The sequence below is a fragment of the Pipistrellus kuhlii genome, unplaced genomic scaffold (assembly GCF_014108245.1).
Source record: "Pipistrellus kuhlii isolate mPipKuh1 unplaced genomic scaffold, mPipKuh1.p scaffold_m20_p_77, whole genome shotgun sequence".
Classification (NCBI taxonomy): domain Eukaryota; kingdom Metazoa; phylum Chordata; class Mammalia; order Chiroptera; family Vespertilionidae; genus Pipistrellus; species Pipistrellus kuhlii.
This window is the reverse complement of record NW_023425581.1, coordinates 941710-960000: the sequence shown is the minus strand read 5'-3', so window position 1 is coordinate 960000 and position 18291 is coordinate 941710. Positions and strand designations below refer to the sequence as shown.

At 49.9% G+C, this 18291-nt stretch overlaps 1 protein-coding gene across 3 annotated transcripts; it reads right to left on the bottom strand.

Annotated features, from left to right (window-relative positions):
* Positions 1-3899: 3899 nt before the first annotated feature.
* LOC118710606 (histone H4 transcription factor) lies at positions 3900-14709 on the bottom strand. Of its 3 annotated transcripts, none has more exons than XM_036423154.2 (10): positions 14527-14709; positions 9836-10023; positions 6927-7156; positions 6572-6683; positions 6255-6407; positions 5702-5779; positions 5500-5620; positions 5280-5418; positions 5073-5197; positions 3900-4563 (listed from the first exon to the last, which is right to left on the bottom strand). In XM_036423154.2, the coding sequence occupies exons 2-10, from the start codon at positions 10011-10013 to the stop codon at positions 4227-4229; spliced, it is 1473 nt and encodes a 490-aa protein (XP_036279047.1). In that variant the 5' UTR covers positions 10014-10023; positions 14527-14709; the 3' UTR covers positions 3900-4226. The 3 variants fall into 3 exon arrangements, with proteins under 3 accessions (XP_036279047.1, XP_036279048.1, XP_045432152.1); XM_036423155.2 differs by lacking the exon at positions 14527-14709 and adding an exon at positions 14124-14520; XM_045576196.1 differs by lacking the exon at positions 14527-14709 and adding an exon at positions 11983-12614.
* Between the last annotated feature and the right edge of the window lie 3582 nt (positions 14710-18291).

The window sequence follows — 18291 nt, the reverse complement described above, 5'->3', positions numbered from 1 at the left end:
GGTTAGGCCGCTGGGACGCGTGACCTCGGCGTTTGCGCTCCCACCTGTCACGGTGGAGGCTGATGGGAGAGGAGGCTGCTCTTCACTAGACAGAGATGTTACTGGCGGTCAAACCTCTCCCCCACTCTCCCCTCCTGGCAGCCTGGAGGGGGGCGCCCCCTGCAGGACAGCTCAGGGCCCACCCTGTGACTGAGAGGTTTGGGTGGGCTTGGGAGCCGGCCTTCCCCACCTTCTCCCTCCACCCGCCCGCATCACCTCCATTCCTCCAGACCCTGGATTCTCCGGGGTAACCTCCGTGGGAGTTCAGGAGCCACCCCAAGGCGGCCTCTGTGATATGCGGCTTGTTATGAGTTAAAGGTGTTAACATAACAAAACCATTGAGACCTGGGAAGGATTTTGTGAGTTTATTTGAGCCAAACTGTGGACATGTGCCGGGAAGCAGAACCACAGCGGACTGAGGTAACGCTCCGGAGAATGGCGGGTCCACCTGTGTTCATACATGGCCATCAGAGGAGGGGCACGGGTGGGGACATGAAATCCACTGGTGATAGACTGGAGAGGCGGGAGAAAGCAAAGCGGGAAACCCTGGGACTGGGTAAAAAGTAAAATGACGGACACGTCCTCAGGTGGGTGCAGGGACAATTAACACGGTAATGAAGGACTTTGTGGTCTCTGTCCTGGAGCCCAGCACGTCAGGCTGTGTCCCAGGGGCTCCGGGAAAAGGGAAGTGACAAGCTACCAGACACTTCCACGGTGTGTTATCACTGATGCCGAAAGACTGACGGGCTCCGGGAAGGTAAAGGCTGGCCTTGTCAGGGAAGATACCGACCCAGGAGGTGACTGCACCATCACTGCTTTAGTTAAGGTTTCATTTCACACCACCCTTGTGGTGACTTTAGGTCTGAGTCGGCAAGACCGCCATGCAGGCCGCCCCTGAGCATTGATGTTTCTCTCTTTCTCCCTTCCTCTCTGTAAAAAATCAATAAAATATATTTAATAAATAAAATAAAAAGAACCCACTGTTTTTAAACCTCTCGTGTGTGTGTGTGTGTGTGTGTGTGTGTGTATGTGTATAATCTCTGACTCTCTCATGTATATGGGGTTCCCAAACATATATAAGTAATTAATTGGTGGTTTTCTCCACCTAACCGGTCTGTGTCTGCTTGGTTATTACACCGGCCAGAAGAAACTTGAGGGTAGCCGGGACAGGTTTGGCTCAGTGGATAGAGCGTCGGCCTGCAAACTGAAAGGTCCCGGGTTCGATTCCGGGCAAGGGCATGTACCTTGGTTGTGGGCACATCCCCAGTAGGGTGTGTGCAAGAGGCAGCTGATCGATGATTCTCTCTCATCGATGTTTCTAACTCTTTATCCCTCTCTCTTCCTCTCTGTGAAAAATCAATAAAATATATTTTAAAAAAAACAAAAAACTTGAGGGTAGAGGAAAGCTTCTCCTCTCTCACACCTGCAATACCCACTATAGACACCCCAACAGCTGCATTTATTGAGCAACTACTATGGACATTATCTAATTTAATCCTCACAAAATCTTCATAAGGTAGGAATTCAGAGATAGAAACTGAAGTATAGGTGCCGGGCTGGCATGGCTCGGTAGTTGAGCCACTGACCTATGAACCAGGAAATCACAGATGAATTCCTGGTCAGGGCACATGCCTGGGTTAAGGGCTTGATCCCCAGTAGGGGGATGTGCAGGAGGCAGCCAGTCAATGACTCTCATCATTGATGTTTCTCTCCCTCTCCCTTCCTCTCTGAAATCAGTAAAAATATATTTAAAAAGAAACTGAATCCTGGGGTTAAGCAATGTACCCAAGGGGACATGTCTAGTTGATAGCAGAGCGGGGCTTGAACCCTAAAGTACTTGCTTTGACCCATTCTTCTATGGGGTCTCTCAGAACCCTATTCCCAAACAACTGTTTCCCTCCACTTTGTAGGCAGGCTCTTCATTCTCTCCAGATAACCACTGGAAGGGAACTGGACTTTGAAGCTGATGCAGTTCCGCTTCCATCACCCGGGGTTCTGCTCCAAGCCTGCTAGCCCACTGTGACCCGCTCTCATTTTTGGACGCAATGGTTTTAGTGCATTTGTTGATGGAAGGCCCTCTGCTGGCCACTTGGAGAAATGCATGAAGAGTGGATGGAGGAGCCCAGGGCAGCAGCGACGTGGAGCATAGGCACCTGGGACAGGTTGGTGCAGGAGGGCCTTCTAGTCAGAGCCCCCGCTGTTGCTTTTTAAACAATTGATATTGTTTTAAAGTTCTAATATAACACATATAACAAAATCAAGCAACATCAAAGTATATATATATTTTTAAATATTATATATATATATTTTATTGGTTTTTTACAGAGAGGAAGAGAAAGGGATAGAGAGTTAGAAACATCGATGAGAGAAAAACATCGACCAGCTCACTGGGGATGTGCCCACAACCAAGGTACATGCCCTTGACCAGAATCGAACCTGGGACCTTTCAGTCCGCAGGCCAAGGCTCTATCCACTGAGCCAAACCGGTTTCGGCTTGGCAGTTTTTAAGGCCCAGAAACTCTTGCTGGGCAGCTACCTGTCCAGCCAAGACTCTGGAGAATCCTTTCTTGGCCTCTCCAGAGCGCAGACTTTTAGAATGGACATAGGCTACTGCAAAGTGGCTGGACACACCTAATTCTTATTTTGGAGGGCTTCAACCTCTGAGAACTGGATGAAAACCCGACCCTTTCCCCAGGAAAATGCACTCACACACACAATTTCCCACCTTAGTTCTGGACTCCAAGTTCCGACCAGTCCCTAGGCCCCCAAATCCATCCTCACTGCCAGCCTCCTCCTCAGCCCCAGGCCCCGAGGGAAAGAACTGCCTGCCCCAGAGGCACTCCGGTGAAGGCATGGTCTGATGCTGTATCTTTGTGGTTAGCCCCACTCACCTGTCCTAGAGTGCTATTATAAATTCCCTAGAGGCTGATTCATGCATGGGGGTGGGTGTCCCTCAGACCAGCCTGCACCCTAATCTGAGACATCCCTCTCACAATCCAGGACTGCTGGCTTCCAACCGCTTGCCTGCCTGCCTGATCATCCCCTAACCACTCCCCTGCCAGCCTGATCACCTAACTGCTCCTCTGCCAACCGGATTGCCCTTAAGTGCCCTCCCCTGCTGGCCTGGTAACCCCAAACTGCCCTCCCATGCAAGCCTGATCGCCCCCAACTGCCCTCCCCTGCTGGCCATCTGTGTCCACATGAGGGTGGTCAGTTTGTGTTGGAGTGACAGTTAATTTTCATATTACTCTTTTATTAGACAGGATGGCCTCTGCCTAGGACCTCCAGAAGGAGGGTAGATGCTGAGAAGAAATGGACATTTCATAAAAGCAGGGGGGGGTGAATTGGGAACAGAAACCCCAGGCATTAAAAGGGGAACAAGCCTAATTACTCAGCTCCTTTTCTGGGTGGCTGTATCTCATTACCTAGTTAACTGCACCAAACACCACACAGACTAACAGCAGAAGCATTTATTACCAAAACAAGCGCCACGCACACCACCCCGCCTCAGTCCTGAGCATGACGCTGAAGTCCTTGGGGGGCGGGAGGAACCCTGGGAGGGAAGTGGCTCCTGAGACACAGCCTCAGCTGGGCGGGTGAAAGGAAGGGCCCTGGCAGGAACTAGATCCATGTCATTCTGGGGCCCGAGAAACCCTAAAGACAGGAATGGGTGCAAGCTAAGGGCTTTCACTACTGCTCCAGCATGTCTAGAGGTCACGGCTGGGCCTGACACTACCGTGTTTCCCCGAAAATAAAACATCCTCCGAAAATAAGACCTAGCACATGGAAAGATAAGACATCCCTGAAAATAAGACCTAGCGCAACTTTGGGAGAAAAAATATTTTTGGGGAAACAGGGTAGCTCCCTCTACAGAAAAGAACATACACAACCAGGCTATCCTCCTCGGTCCCAGCTCCTCAGGGTCCCCACAAAGGCATGGTGTGGCAGAAAAGGAAAGTCCTCAGAATCTGCCGACTGATGCAAGCCAGATCCTGAGTGGACCACACTGCTCCCAGCACCCCTCCAAAAGGCATCCACTGGCAAGGGCTGCCCCAAGGGGCACTGCCACCAGCCTGGCTCAGACCCAAGCCTGGGCTCGGAATGTTGCTGCTTGACCGCCTTCACGCCATCCGGACTTCTGGTTCCCAGCTCCTCCCTGAAGCTTTTTCCTGAGGCCCCTGGGGGGCTCAGGGGCTGGGGTGGGACTCTCCCGGGCCTTTGGACAGCACATAGTAGACAATCTCCTGGGCATTGGCCTGATTCACCACGTGGATGACAGGACCGGAGGTGTCCTGAGAGGCCGAGAGGCCGTCCTCACCACCTCGGCCCTCCTCTCCCGCCTCTGGCGGGGGCCCTGGCTCCCCGGGCACTGTTTCTAGAATGATGCTCTGCAGGCCGCTCCCGTTCAGGGACGCTCCCAGGTCCGAGCCCTCCTGTGGCTGCCGCAGCAGCTGCTGTGTCAGTTCCACACTTTCATAGCGAACCAGCTGCAGCCGCATGTAGCCGTCCTCATGCTCCTTGTATCTGGGGAAGCAGGAGCAGGCGTGGCATCAGGCAGGGGCGGGGCCACAGAAATGGGGGCGTGGCAAGTGAGGAACAAACCCAAGGGATAGGAGCCCTGGGTTTCTCAGTAATGGAGCTGAAGACAGAGATGTTTATCAGGACATGAAAGCCAGAGGAAGCTCATTACTCAGAATGGAGAATTTTAAGTAGAAACCCAGAAGGTGGGGGTGAGGGAGGAGGAAAAATAAGAAATTACTACAGAGGCTGAGGTCAAGGAGCTATGGTTCTGGACCCTTAGGCTCTACTTCTAATTTGGCTGCAGGACTTTTTATTGACAAAACCATTTCTTGGGTTTGTTACTGTACCTTGAATTCAAAAATCAGAAAAATATTTTTGCCTCCCTCACTGCTAATCTTGGGGTTCCTTGAGCCTAAATGGGGATGGAGGGCATCAAGGCACTGTCAAATTAAAAACTGTAATTTGAGTATGGGAAGAAATGTGTGTGAACCTATGGGAGGGTGGAGACATACCGGAAACGGGGGTGCCCTGAGGGCCACTTGAACTGGTGCTTCTTTCGAAGATGCACAGTGAGGTTGTTACCCCTGGTGAAGCATTTGTCACACACGTGGCATTTGTACCTTGGCTCTGAGTAACCCTGATGGGGGGGAAGGGAGGTCAGCTCTCAGCTCACCCCCCGCCCTCCACTCTGCTGACCCTTCCACCCTAGCCCCACTCACTTCATGCACTTTCCGGAAATGGGACTTGACGGAGCAGAGGGCTCGGGCGCTGAAGGTGCAGTTCTCAACATCACACTTATAGGCTGGCTCCTTGCTGTGGGTATCCAGGTGCTTCCGGAGATCGATCAGATTCTTGCAGCTGCCAGAAGAGGTCAGGAGGGTGGGAGGGCATGGGGACTCTAGAACACCAGGTCTGTGATTTCCGGCCCGGTCCCCTTACCTGTAGTCACAGCAGTCGCATCTAAAGGGCCGGTCCTCGCTGTGGCGAAAGCGCATGTGGTTGCGGAGGGAAGATGGCAAGGGACAGGTCATGTCGCACAGAGGGCACTTGTAGTGGTTCACTGAGGAGCAGAGGAGGCTGTATCTGAGGGCCAGGGGAACCTGGGGGTGGGCAGGGAGGCTGGTGGTGCCCAATCACTCACCATGGTTACGCATGTGGTCTCGCAGCAGCCTCTCAGTGGCAAACCTCTTGGAGCAGTGAGAGCACTGGAAGCGCTGCTCTGGGGCAGGCAGGAAAAGAAGGGGTGGCTGTAGAAGAGGGCGGAGGTAGAGGGGAGAACGAGTCCCAGAGGGGAGCCTCCCAGACAAAAGGGAACCACCCGAGGAGACAGGGGCTTAGGGACTAGGATGGACAGAATCACAGAAAGAGCGTCGGACTTGGCACGGAGAACTGAATTAGAATCCTGGCTTGGACACTTACTAGCTGTGTGGTCTCAAGTAAGTGATTTTAAGCTCTCTGAGCCTTAGCTTCCTCATCTGCAAAAAGGGGATAAGAGGCCTACCGCACGGGCTGCTGTGAAGATTCACTAAGTAACTGACAGCACAGTCAGCTGAGCAGCAATGCCTAATAACTGCGAGTCAGCAGAGACCATGCAGGTGCCCGAGCCCTAAGGCAGACCGCCAGGTTGCACACAGCCCTGGAAATACGCCCCAACCCCACAGGCTGAACAGCCTGCACCCACGCTGGCTGCTTACGATCCAGTGAGGTCTGGCGACGGATGTGGTCTAAGAACTTGGTGTTGTTGGCGAACATGCCCCCGCAGGTGGGGCAGGCCGCCACCTTCTCCTGGGAGTGGCTGCGCAGGTGCTCACGAAGCTTGCAGTGGTCCTTGAAGGTGCAGGTGCAGCCTGGGAGGAAGGGCCAGGCAGGTCCAGCCACACGCCCACGCAGGCTCTGGACCCCCGCCCGCGGCTTCCAGCAGCAGCCAGCTGTGCCCGGCAGGACACCCAGCTGCTCTAGCCCTTCAGAATCCCAGGGTTCTGCTGAGGCCAGAGCTGAGGAGCGACCCTACCTTTCCAGCCGCACAGCACCACATGGCTGTCCTTGCCAACGACTTTGTATTCACAGCACAGGCTGTGCGCTTCCACGTGCCGGTAGAACCACTCGGGATTGTCGAAGGATCTCTGTGCCAGGAGCAACTTGGGGTAAGGACTGAGGGCAGGTGGAGGGATCCTAACCCCATGCGTCCACAGGCTCCCTCCCAAGTGAACTCTGAGGGCGGGGACGTTTGAGCAAGGGAGCCCCGCAGCCATGAAGGAGTACTAGCAGGAGCCCAGGACCGTAAGGGTCCAAAGAAAGGATCAAGGCTTCTAGAGTTCAAACCTGCAACTTCCCCCCGCCCCTATTTCTGGCAACTACCTGCTGACCTCACAGTGCTCCCACAGACACAGGAAGTGGTCCGGGATGTCGGGGATGATGTTGCGACTGTGGAAGTCCAGGATGCAAGGGCTGAGGTCGGCCTGGCTCTGCAGGGCCTGCAGCCCCCACTGCTTCAGCTTCGTGTGGTAGCAGTGGAAGTAGACGTGGCGGACAAGGTCGGCAGAACTGTCCAGAGAACAAAAGCCACACTCCTGCCATAAGCAGGAGAACTCTTCCTCTGCGGAAAGGGGTTTAGAGAGAACACGATGCTTTCTATGCTCGCTCCTTCCACCTGTGGCACTGGCAGCAGGTGAGGAAGCTGCACCCTGACCAACTGTCAGTTCCTTCAGCACCTTGTGCACCTCCGTGTGCCAAGTGCTGGGATGTCACGAGTCAAGAGCCCCAGCCTCTGCCCTCACAGAGCTTACAGCCAGGTTGGAAAAGCATTCATCGAATCATCACAGGTAGAGTTATAAGCTGTGACCAACCCGAAGTTCCCTGCAGGTGGAACAGAGGGGGCGTCTGGAAGCGCCGTGTCAGGTCCGAAGGGCGGTCTATGAACTAGGGGAGGTGTGAGCTGTGCGGAGGGCAGGGTCCCAGTCCCAGCGCCGGCACCTCGGGGGCCGGTGTGGCGTGCAGTTCCCTGGCTGAGTGTGTGCTGCGCCTGCGGCAGCTGGGGCCTCCCAACAGGGACACCCGCTCTGTGTCCAGCACAAACCCTCTCCTCCCGTGTTCTGCTCCCGATCGTCTTCTCCAGGAAGGTCCGTAACCATTCCATCTAAGCACCATACTGTCAATGCTTACATGGGTTATACTTTGAAAAATATCACAATCCCTTAATTTCTCTTTTGTGTAAATATCATTTAGCTTTTGAAACTGTTAGCTACATATTTTAGTCACAACTTCGAACAGAATCCGAAGGGAGCTATCTCTGTACTTTCTTCCTCAGTTTTCAAACTCTGCTGTGACCTATTAGTGGTGGCAAAATCAATTCAGGGGATTGCAAACCACATTTTCTTTCTTTCTTTTAATCCTCACTCAAGGACATGCTTGAAGAGAGAGGAGGGAGTGAGGGAGGGAAGGAAGGAGACATTGATGTGAAAGAGAAACACCGATCAGTTGCCTTCTGTCTGGGAATGGAACCCGGAACCACATGTGTGACCTGACCGGAAATCAAACCAGTAAAACCTTTCCAAGCAAAGAATAACACTCAAACAATCGAGTCACACCAGTGAGGCCACATTTTTTTTTTCTTTTAAAGAAACAGAATAAGAGAACACTTCAGAGAGCATTTAATACAGGTAAATACTTTCAAATATTTTTAACTTGTGTGTACAGGATTGTGATGTAAAATTTATTCCTAATTGGTGGTCACATTAAAAAAAAAAAAAAAAAGAGGGAAAAAAGCAAGTTACCAACAGCTTGTACAGTACAAAAGAAAGGTCAGCCCTGGTCAGTGTGGCTCAGTGGACAGAGCATCAGCCTGCAGACTGAAAGGTCCGGGTTTGATTCCGGATAAGGGCACGTGACTGGGTTGCAGGCTTGATCCCCAGTGTGGGGCGTGCAGAAGGCAGCCAATGATTCTCCCTCATCAAAGATGTTTCATCTCTCTCTCCCTCTCCCTTCCTCTCTGAAATCAACAAAAAATGTACTGAGTGGCCAGATTATTATGATCTCTGAACACATAATAATCTGGCCACTCAGTGTAATAAAAAGGCCCCTCGACCAGTAGTTCAACCAGCAGACTGGCCGGCCAACCGCCCATGTCCCCTCCCCCGGGCCAGGCTGGCCGGACCCCACCCATGCACGAATTCATACACTGGGCCTCTAATAAACAAACAAACAAACAAACAAACAAATAAATACCAGTGCAGATAGAGTGTCGGCCTGTGGACTGAAGAGTTCCAGGTTCAATTCCAGTCAAGGGCACATGCCCAGGCTGAGGGCTCAATCCCCAGTTGGGGCATGCAGGAGACACCCAATCAACAATTCTCTCATCATTGATGTTTCTCTCTCTCTCTCTTCTCCCATCCTCTCTGAAATCAATAAAAATATGTAAAAAACAGCTGAAACCGGTTTGGCTCAGTGGTAGAGCGTCGGTCTGCGAACTGAAAGGTCCCAGGTTCGATTCCGATCAAGGGCATGAACCTTGGTTGCAGGCACATCCCCATTAAGGGGTGTGCAGGAGGCAGCTGATCGATGTTTCTCTCTCATGGATGTTTCTCTCTGTCCCTCTCCCTTCCTCTCTGTAAAAAAAATATAGAGACCAGTTTGGCTCAGTGGATAGAGTGTCGGCCTGCAGACTGAAAGGTCCCAGGTTCGATTCCAGGCAAGGGCATGTACCTTGGTTGTGGGCACATCCCCAGTGTGTGTGTGTGGGGGGGGGGGTGCAGGGGACAGCTGATTGATGTTTCTCTCTCATCGTTTCTAATTCTCTATCCCTCTACCTTCCACTCTGTAATAAATCAATAAAATGGGGGGGGGGAGTTTAAAATAATATATATAAAAGATATATATAATTTTTTTTTTAAAGAAAGGAAGGAAGGAAGGAAGGAAGGGAGGAGGGAAGGAAGAAAGGAAGGAATGGGAAAGGAATGCAAGGACAGAATGAAGAAAGCCAGGGAACTGCAAAGGCCAGTGCTGTGCTGTAAGAAGGACAACAGGAGGCTCTTTGGTGACTTTATCTGTGATGACTGCAGATTTCCATGAGGAGAAATGAATTAAGAACTTCGATGGGTCTGGTCGTTGAAAACATTTGTTGAATGAGTTTTCTATGCGTCTACAATGTTTTTACAAATAACAAAAGCACAGCTAGAAAATTAAACCACCACTCTCCTGCACTGCCTTCTCCGTCGGCGGGAAGGAAAGTCAGATGTTCCCCTTCCCTTGAGCTCCTTCCCCTCCCGTGTCCTCTTACCCAGCAGGTCCTCCTCCTCTTCCTCCTCCTCCTCCCCCGAGCTGTGCAGGTGCTTCTGCAGGTGCTGAGTGACATGCTCGAAGAACTCCTCCATGGCTGAGCACACAAAGGAGCAGGACCCCCACTCACACTGCAGCCCCAGGTTCTCCTTTCGGGGGACTTTCCCAGGGGGCGGCATGGCCTTCACCCTAGAGGAGGAGGAGGAGATCTCCAGCTGCAGAACCACCCGAGTGGCTGGGGGTGACCCTGCGTAGCCAGCCTACCTAGAACCTGCAGCAAAGTCTTCCCAGCCTAACCGGTTTGGCTCAGTGGATAGAGCGTCAGCCTGCGGACTGAAGGGTCCCAGGTTCGATTCTGGTCAAGGGCATGTACCTTGGTTGTGGACACATCCCCGGTGGGGGGTGTGCAAGAGGCAGCTGGTCGATGATTCTCTCTCGTCGATGTTTCTAGCTCTCTATCCCTCTCTCTTCCTCTCTGTGAAAAATCAATAAAATATGTTAAAAAAAAAAAAAAAAAAAAAAAAAAGTCTTCCCAGTCACCTGTGAGAAAGCGGGGCCTTTTCAACAAGGATGGAATAGCTCCTCAAAAGCCTGGAAGCTTTCTGTGTTCTCGGGAAAGGAGTACAAACTAACCTTGTTTATTAGCAAGTGCCAGGCACTGAGCTAAGCACTTGAACATTTTCTCATATGGCTTCAGAGCAACCCACCGGGGAATTATTCCTGTGCGAAGCAGAACCAAGCTCAGGTTCAGAGATGGCTCTGGAGAAGAACCAGAGTACAAATCCAGACTCCATGGACCACTATCCATTAGCTATGTGACTTCAGCCAAGTAACAACCCTCTGCTCCTGAACATCATCAGCTTCAAAATGGGATACCAACACCTTCTGCTTTTAAATTGGCACTTACTATGTGCCACACACCATACTAAGCACTTTATTCACATTGTGTTGTTTAATTTCGTCACACTATGAAGCACAATTTTTTAAAAATATATTTTTATTGATTTCAGAGAGGGAGCAGGAGAGAGAGACATCAATGACCAGAATCATTGATTAGCTGCCTCTTGCACTGGGGATGGAGCCCGAAATCTGGGCATGTGCCTTGACCTGGAATCAAATTGTGACCTCCTGGTTCATAGGTCAATGCTCAATCAAGGCTAACTTTATTTACAGATAAAGACCTGAGGCTCAGAGAGATTAACTGGTTTGCTCAAGGCCACGCACTAGGTGTGACAAGGTCAGGTTGGGCTAACTCCGAAGTTCATGCTCCTCCTAACTCCACAGCCTGCCCATGAATGCAAAGCTCCTCATTTCTTCCTGCATCGAGTCACAAGGCCCCGCCAGACTCTCAAACGCCATAAAATCTGCCTCTCCCTAACCTACCAGGTGTTTACTCCAACTCTCCCCCAACATCCTCTAAACAAAAATGTAAAGAAAAAAAAGAGAGAAGCCCATTCTTCCTTTCCCTGGGGAGGGGATAATTCCCTCTTGCTCGTGAGCTTTTTAATAAACTTCTTGCCTGAGCACTAAAAATAAACAAACATATAAAATACAGATTTCTGCCCTAACCGGTGTGATTCAGTGGATAGAGCCCTCGACCTGTGGACTGAAGAGTCTCAAGTTTTATTCCGGTCAAGGGCATGTACCTTGGTTGTAGGCGCATCCCCAGCAGGAGGTATGCAGGAGGCAGCTGATCAATGTTTTTTTTCTCATCAATGTTTCTAACTCTGTATCCCTCTCTGTAAAAAAATCAATAAAATAAAAAAAAATTAATGCAGATTTCATTTGAACAAAACAGGCCAAATCTGTCTAGTTGATACCATACCTAACTTGTATTCAGCATGCTTAAGTATGTATTAAATATTTGTTGGAAGAAAGCTAAATAAAAAACAAAAGGTTCTTGCCTGGCTGGTGTGGCTCAGTGGTTGAGCCTCAACCTATGAGCCAGGAGGTCGAGGTTGATTCCCTGTCAGGGCACAGGCCCGGGTTGGGGCTCCATCCCGTGTGGGGTGCACAGGAGGCAGCCGATCATAATTGATGTTTCTCACTCTCTCAAATCAATAAAAATATTAAAACAAACAACAACAACAACCAGTTAGTTTTCAATTTTTAGAAAAGCATACAAATGCAGAGTTCTCCTGTTCCCACAGAGGGGCTTGGATTCAGGAAGGCTGGGGTGAAGCCTGGGAATCTCCCCTTTAACTCAGCACTCCATTCTCATGCGGGCAGTTCCAGAACAGAGTTTGAGAAGTTTCCCTCATTAAAGGAAAACAGACAGCAGAGGATGACACTGAGCAAAAGTTCTGGGGGATGAGAGGATGCTAGAGGCCTTGACTCTGTCCCAAGTGTCACCTCACCTGGAGACTTCTAATTCTCACTGATTCTCAAGGCCCCCCCATGTGGACCCTGGGAGCAGGCATGGCTCCCTCTGGCCTCCCTGAGACAGGCAGGACCTATGAAAAAGGCCTCTACTACACACGGAGAGGCGGCGGGAAGAGAGAATATAAAATCCATAAAACCCGTCATGCCCACAGTACAGGAGCCTACTATGCCTAACCGCACACCAGAGAAAGCCCTTCAATCTACAGCCCTCGGCGCCTTCGACACTGGGGTGAGCATGGGTTTGCTGGGCTTCCCTGGAACATCTCAAACCTACCCTTATGCTGCTCATGGTCATCGTGATTGTTTCATGTGTTCTATTCTCATGTACCCAACTGGGCAATCTTAGCTGCTTCTGCGCAGAAGCCACTTCACACCCACCTGTGACACAGTACTGAGCACAAATATTGTAAACACACTACCGCTGAGCCCAGGAAGCAGGCTACCCAGAGACCTAGAATGACCTGAAACCTCGCAAGCTCCCCGGATCCCGCTTTCACTGGCCCCGGCCATCCTTACCTAGGCTGTGCCCTGCCTATTTCCACCCTGGGAGTTGGGGACAGCGTGACTATCTGATCGCCACATTTTCCCAAGGCAGGGAATGCAATGAGGCACCAACTTGTGTAGTGGAGTACTGGACCAGCTGTAAGAAGACCTGGGTTCAAGTTTTTTGTCTCAATGACTTGGCTGTGCCTAGAATAATAGAACAATAAATGTCAAGCACTATCCTAAGCATTTGTATAAAAATGCATTAATAGCTCTGCTGGCATGGTTCAGTGGTTGAAAATCCACCTATCAATCAGGTCGAGGTTGATTCCTGGGCAGGGCACGTGCGGGGATTTTGGGCTCCATCCCCAGTGTGGGGTGAGTTGGAGGCAGCTGATCGATGATTCTCTCATCATTTATGTTTCTCTCTCCCCCCCTCTCCCTTCCCCTCTGAAATAAATAAAAATATAAATAAGCAAATAAACAAAAACGATTAAATACTGGAACCCCACTGAGGTAAGTACTATTATTACTCTACTCCACAAATGGGCCAGTAAGTTAAGTAATTTACCTAATATCACAAAGTTAGAAATTGATGGAAAAGGAACTCAAAGCCAGTGAGTTTAGCTCCATTTTCCTCCTCTCTGTCTTACTTTTCTGATTCCCTCCTCCCCACAGACATCACATCTCTACACTCAATACCCAAACGTCTCACTGAACACTTTGTCACTCTCCTCCAATATGCTGGAAGCCCTGTTCAGTTCTAACTGCAGGGGGTCTCTTAATATTTAAGCAAACTTAATTTATTACCTTTTTTCTTTAATTCACTGACTTTAGAGAGGAAAGGAGACAGAAACATCGAGCTGCTGTTCCACCTATGCATTCATTGGCTGATCTTGTACACGCCCTGAGGATGGAGCCCGCAACCTCGGCAGGACGCTCCAACCAACAAGCTATTTTTATTTTTTGACAAATCACTTAGCTCCTCTAAACCTGTTTCCTTGACCGTAAAGAGGGATACTACAATAATATCTCAGTAATGGGTAATGGAGTCAACAGATCTGGTCAGAAAGCTCCAACTAGCTACACGACCTTAGGCAAGGTAGCATGGGAATAATTATGCCTGTCTCACTGAATTTACTTATGAACCAATCACATAATATTAAAATGCTCAGCAAAACACACCACTAGAACTCAACAAATGTTAACTATTCGTGACGTATCCTTGCTTCTGATGGTGCGCTGACTTAAGCTTGATCTAATTCTACAAGGAAGGTCAACCAAAGGAAAACGCGGGGCCTTCGCACGTCTTTTCCACAGGAATCCTAGCAAGTGCTGGCGGGTGAGTACAACGCGGGGCACAGAGGGAACCTCGAGGGGGACTCAGGAGGAGGGGCCCGGGCTCCGAGCCCCTGACGACTCACAGTTCGGCAGAAGAGGTAAGGCTCGACGCGAGACGACAGCCGCCGAAACAAAGCGCCCGCGAGGGAAATCAGGCGAGAAATCGCGGCGCGCAGGCGGAGACGGCCCAGTGGAGGCACCAGGCCCGCAGGGCGGGCAGGCTCGGAGAGAAGAAAGGAGACCCTCCCGGCGGGTAGCAGTTGCCCGGGCCCTGCCCCCGAAGGCGGGGGGGGGGGGGGGGGAGGGCACCGTGTCGCAGCGCCGCGGGGACCCAGAAGAGAGCAAGGAGGTTCGGGGCGCGCAGGCAGGAGGCCGACCGCCGTGGCCGAGCGGCGAGAGGAAGCCTCGCTGGGGCGACTCGGGAAGAGCCGGGCCTCGAAGCCCTCGGCCCCACACGCTGCCCACCCGGAGCGGGGCCCTGCTTACCGCCCCTCAGCTCCCGCGTCTCTCAAGCTCCCCTTGCAAGCGTGACCATTTCCGGGAGGGCACTGGAGCGACGTCAGCGACAGCCAATCGCCGCTCAGTAACAGCCAATAGCCGCTGCGACTGACGGGGCGGGCGCGCGCCAAAACCCGGAAAAGGCGGGCGCACGGGGCGAAGGGCGGTAGCGAAAGAGAGGGAGGCGGGCGCCGCAGGGGTCCTAGCGCCGCGCGGCACAGCCGGGAGCCCGAGGGCCGAGTTCCCCCGACCGCGCAGGCGCGCACGGGCCACACTGCGCTTGCGCAGGCCTCGGCGGTGCCAGTCGGGTCTCACCTCCCGGATTGGCTCACGCGTTTAGCTGGCTGTCTGTACGGCCAGGAGGTGTCAGAAGCTGAGTGCCCGGTGCTGCCAACGCCGCTTGGCCCAAACTGGTTCCTACCTCTATCTTTCACCCTTTAATCCTTTTTTTTTTTTTTTTTTTTTTTTTTAATTATCACAGACAGGGAGGGAGAGAGCAAAACATCAACGATGAGAGAGAATCATTGTTCGGCTGCCTCCTGCGCGACCCACAATGGGGATGGAGCCCCCAGCCAGGTATTTCCCTGACCAGGAATTGAACCCTGACCTGGTTCTTAGGTTGACACTGGACTCATTTTACTTTTTATCCAATCCCAGAGGTTTCCCCGCTTTACTCTCTCCTACCTCCCTAATCAATCAACAAACATTTCACATGACCCACTTAATGTCACCTCTGATGGTACTTTATAAAAATAGGTGAACAACCATTTTCCAGAGCACTGTCTCAATGTGTTGAGATTCTGCTTCTGGCAACTGTCAACAGTTTGGCTCAAATAAACTCAAAGGATTCCCTACAGGTTTGAATGTTTCTTACGTTAGCTGCTACAATGATTCTCCATGGAACATTCAAAGTGGTCTTTACAGAGAGCAAAAGGGATCAACCACTTGCTTTGCTTTGACCACTCATAGGCATTCTATTGGCCTCAGGGCAAGACCCCAAAACCATACTGAGGCTTCTTAGACCCTTCAGCATGTGGGTCCTGCAAACTCTCCAGCTGTGTCTTGAATCCTTCCTTCACCTCACTTTCTGCTCCAACCCCAATTTTCTTTGTTTTTTAAATTTTATTGATTTGAGAGCAACATGGGGTGTGGGGAGAGATTTGTTGTTCCACTTGTTTTTGCATTTATTGGTTGACTCTTGTATGTACCCGAAATCTTGGGGTATCAGGACAGTGCTCTAACCAACTGAGCTACCCAGCCAACAGCCTCAGATTTCTTTCAGCTTCTCCACCACGACTAGCTGGCCACCTCTTACCTCTCCTGCCTTGTGGTTGCTGTTTCCTCGGCCTGGAACAATCTTCCACTTCTCCCCTTCCAGGTGTACTCCTGTGATTGCTACCATTCTCTGGTCTCAGTGGAGATGCCTGTTGTTCCAAGAAGTCGTTCTTGACATCACCTCCCCGCACTTCTCTCTGCCCGCTCTATCAGCCCCCGCGTTTGCTTGTTCCCTTGTCCGCTCTGCACCAGACTCAGTTCAGTGGGGGGCAGGGGTGGCATGTGTTCTTCACCTTTATAATTCCACCACTTAAGCTAGTGGCTGAAATTTAGTAAGGGTTCAAGATATATTTGTTAAATAAATTCCATACCTTAATAAAGTTCATTGGGATAAATAGTTACTTTATTGGGTTATATATTTCTAACCTAAAAATAAGCCTATATTTGTATAAAAATGTATTAATAGCCCGGCTGGCATGGTTCAGTGGTTGAGAATCGACCTATCAATCAGGTCAAGGTTGATTCCTGGGCAGGGCATATGATCAGAAACAATTAAATATTCAATATAAATAAAATAAAGATACCATTAAAAATAGCAAAGTAAGCTATTTATCCAATCCCAGAGGTTTCCCCGCTTTACTTTCTCCTAACTCCCAATTCAATCAACAATGCATTTCATGCCGAAACTGGTTTGGCTCAGTGGATAGAGCTTCGGCCTGCGGACTGAAAGGTCCCAGGTTCAATTCCGGTCAAGGGCATGTATCAATACCTTGGTTGCGAGCACATCCCCGATGGGGTTGTGCAGGAGGCAGCTGATGGATGACTCTCTCTCATTGATGTTTCTAACTCTCTATCCCTCTCTTCATCTCTGTAAAAAATCAATAAAATATATTAAAAACAAACAAACAAACAAAACAAAACAATGCATTTCATGGCTCAGTGGATAAAGTATCGGCCCATGTATGGATGAGGACAGTGGGGGGCAGGGAAAGGGCAGAGGGTGAAATGGGAACCTGGTGGAGGGGAGCAATGGGGGGGGGGGGAGAGGAACATTTGTAATAATCTGAACAATAAAGATTTATTTAGAAAAATAAAAATAAAAATAAAGTGTCTGCCCATGAACTGAAGGGTTCCAGGTGTGAATCCTCAATGCACCGCCTTCCTTCAAGGTGCATTCAGGAGGCAACCAATTAATGTGTCTCTCTCACATTGATGTTCTGTCTCTCAGTCTCTCTCCCTTCTTCTTTTCACTCTCACTAAAAATCAATAATAAAAAAAAAATCCTACAATGAGGATTAACAAAACAAAACAAAAAGCAAAATTATAGTAAAATCAGGAATTTGCACATAAAGTTTAACAACTGTGTATTATAGCTTTTGTCCTTGTTTTAAAGTATAATACAATAATAAAATATATTTCATCAACTTTACTCATTCAAAAGCATGGTTATAGTAACACTTCATGAAATGCCAATCTTTTTTTTTTTTTAAATCAATCTTTATTGTTCATATTATTACAAAGGTTCCTCATTTCTTCCCCTTCCACCAGGTTCCCACCCCACCCTCCACCCCCTCCCCACTCCCCATTGTCCTCATCCATAGGTACACAGTTTATGTTCAGTCTCTTCCTCCCTCCCTTTCCCCGAGAACAGTCAGTCCACTCCCCTCCCATATCGCCAACTCTACTACAATGAACCGCTATTATTGTTCATCAGGTTTTTCAATCTCCTTTTTTGTTGTTGTTGTTGTTTTTTTTTTTTTAATTAATAAACTTTTACACTTCTAAGAATAAATTTTAAAATCTAATAATTTTAAACCTTGTTTGTTTGTTTGTTTTTTCTGCCCTGGGAGTTGAGAGCAAACTTGTTTACATGTAAACTTGCCCTTAGGCTATCAAAAGGTGTAGCCATTCAAGTGTAAACGGACACATTGTTTAAACATAGCTGCTGCTCCAATTGGAATTGGATTACCTGTTCTGGGTGGGAAGGGCTTGTCCTCCCCTTTCTCCATTAAAATTAAGGTGTTAGCTTTAAAACCTCTTTTTGGCAAGAGACCTTAAACTTTCAGAACTTTAAATTTTTCAGATAGTAAATCAGTTACTTAGCATTTTCTCAAATCAATAATATCTCCACATGCCCAGGGATACCCTTCACACAAAAGACATTTCCAAATAGATCAACCAGCCTCATCCAGGCCCCACACAAGGCTTTCACAGATCAACACCCCAGCGCTATACTAACTCAACACATCCAGATCTAAGCCTTCCTCATTTGATTCAGCAGACCCTCAAGTTCCCCCAAAAGTTTTCAGCCATGTCTGAGAGGCAGCCTTGGGGAGGGGGCAGGCGAGGAGTGTGTTGTTCCGGGCCTGGCTGCTCCGGGCCTGGCTTCTGTTGCTCTGGTCCATTCCACAAGGAGCTGCTCTGGGTCTGGCCACTGCCGCTCCCGACCTGGTTGATCCGGGCGTGGCTGCTGCTGCT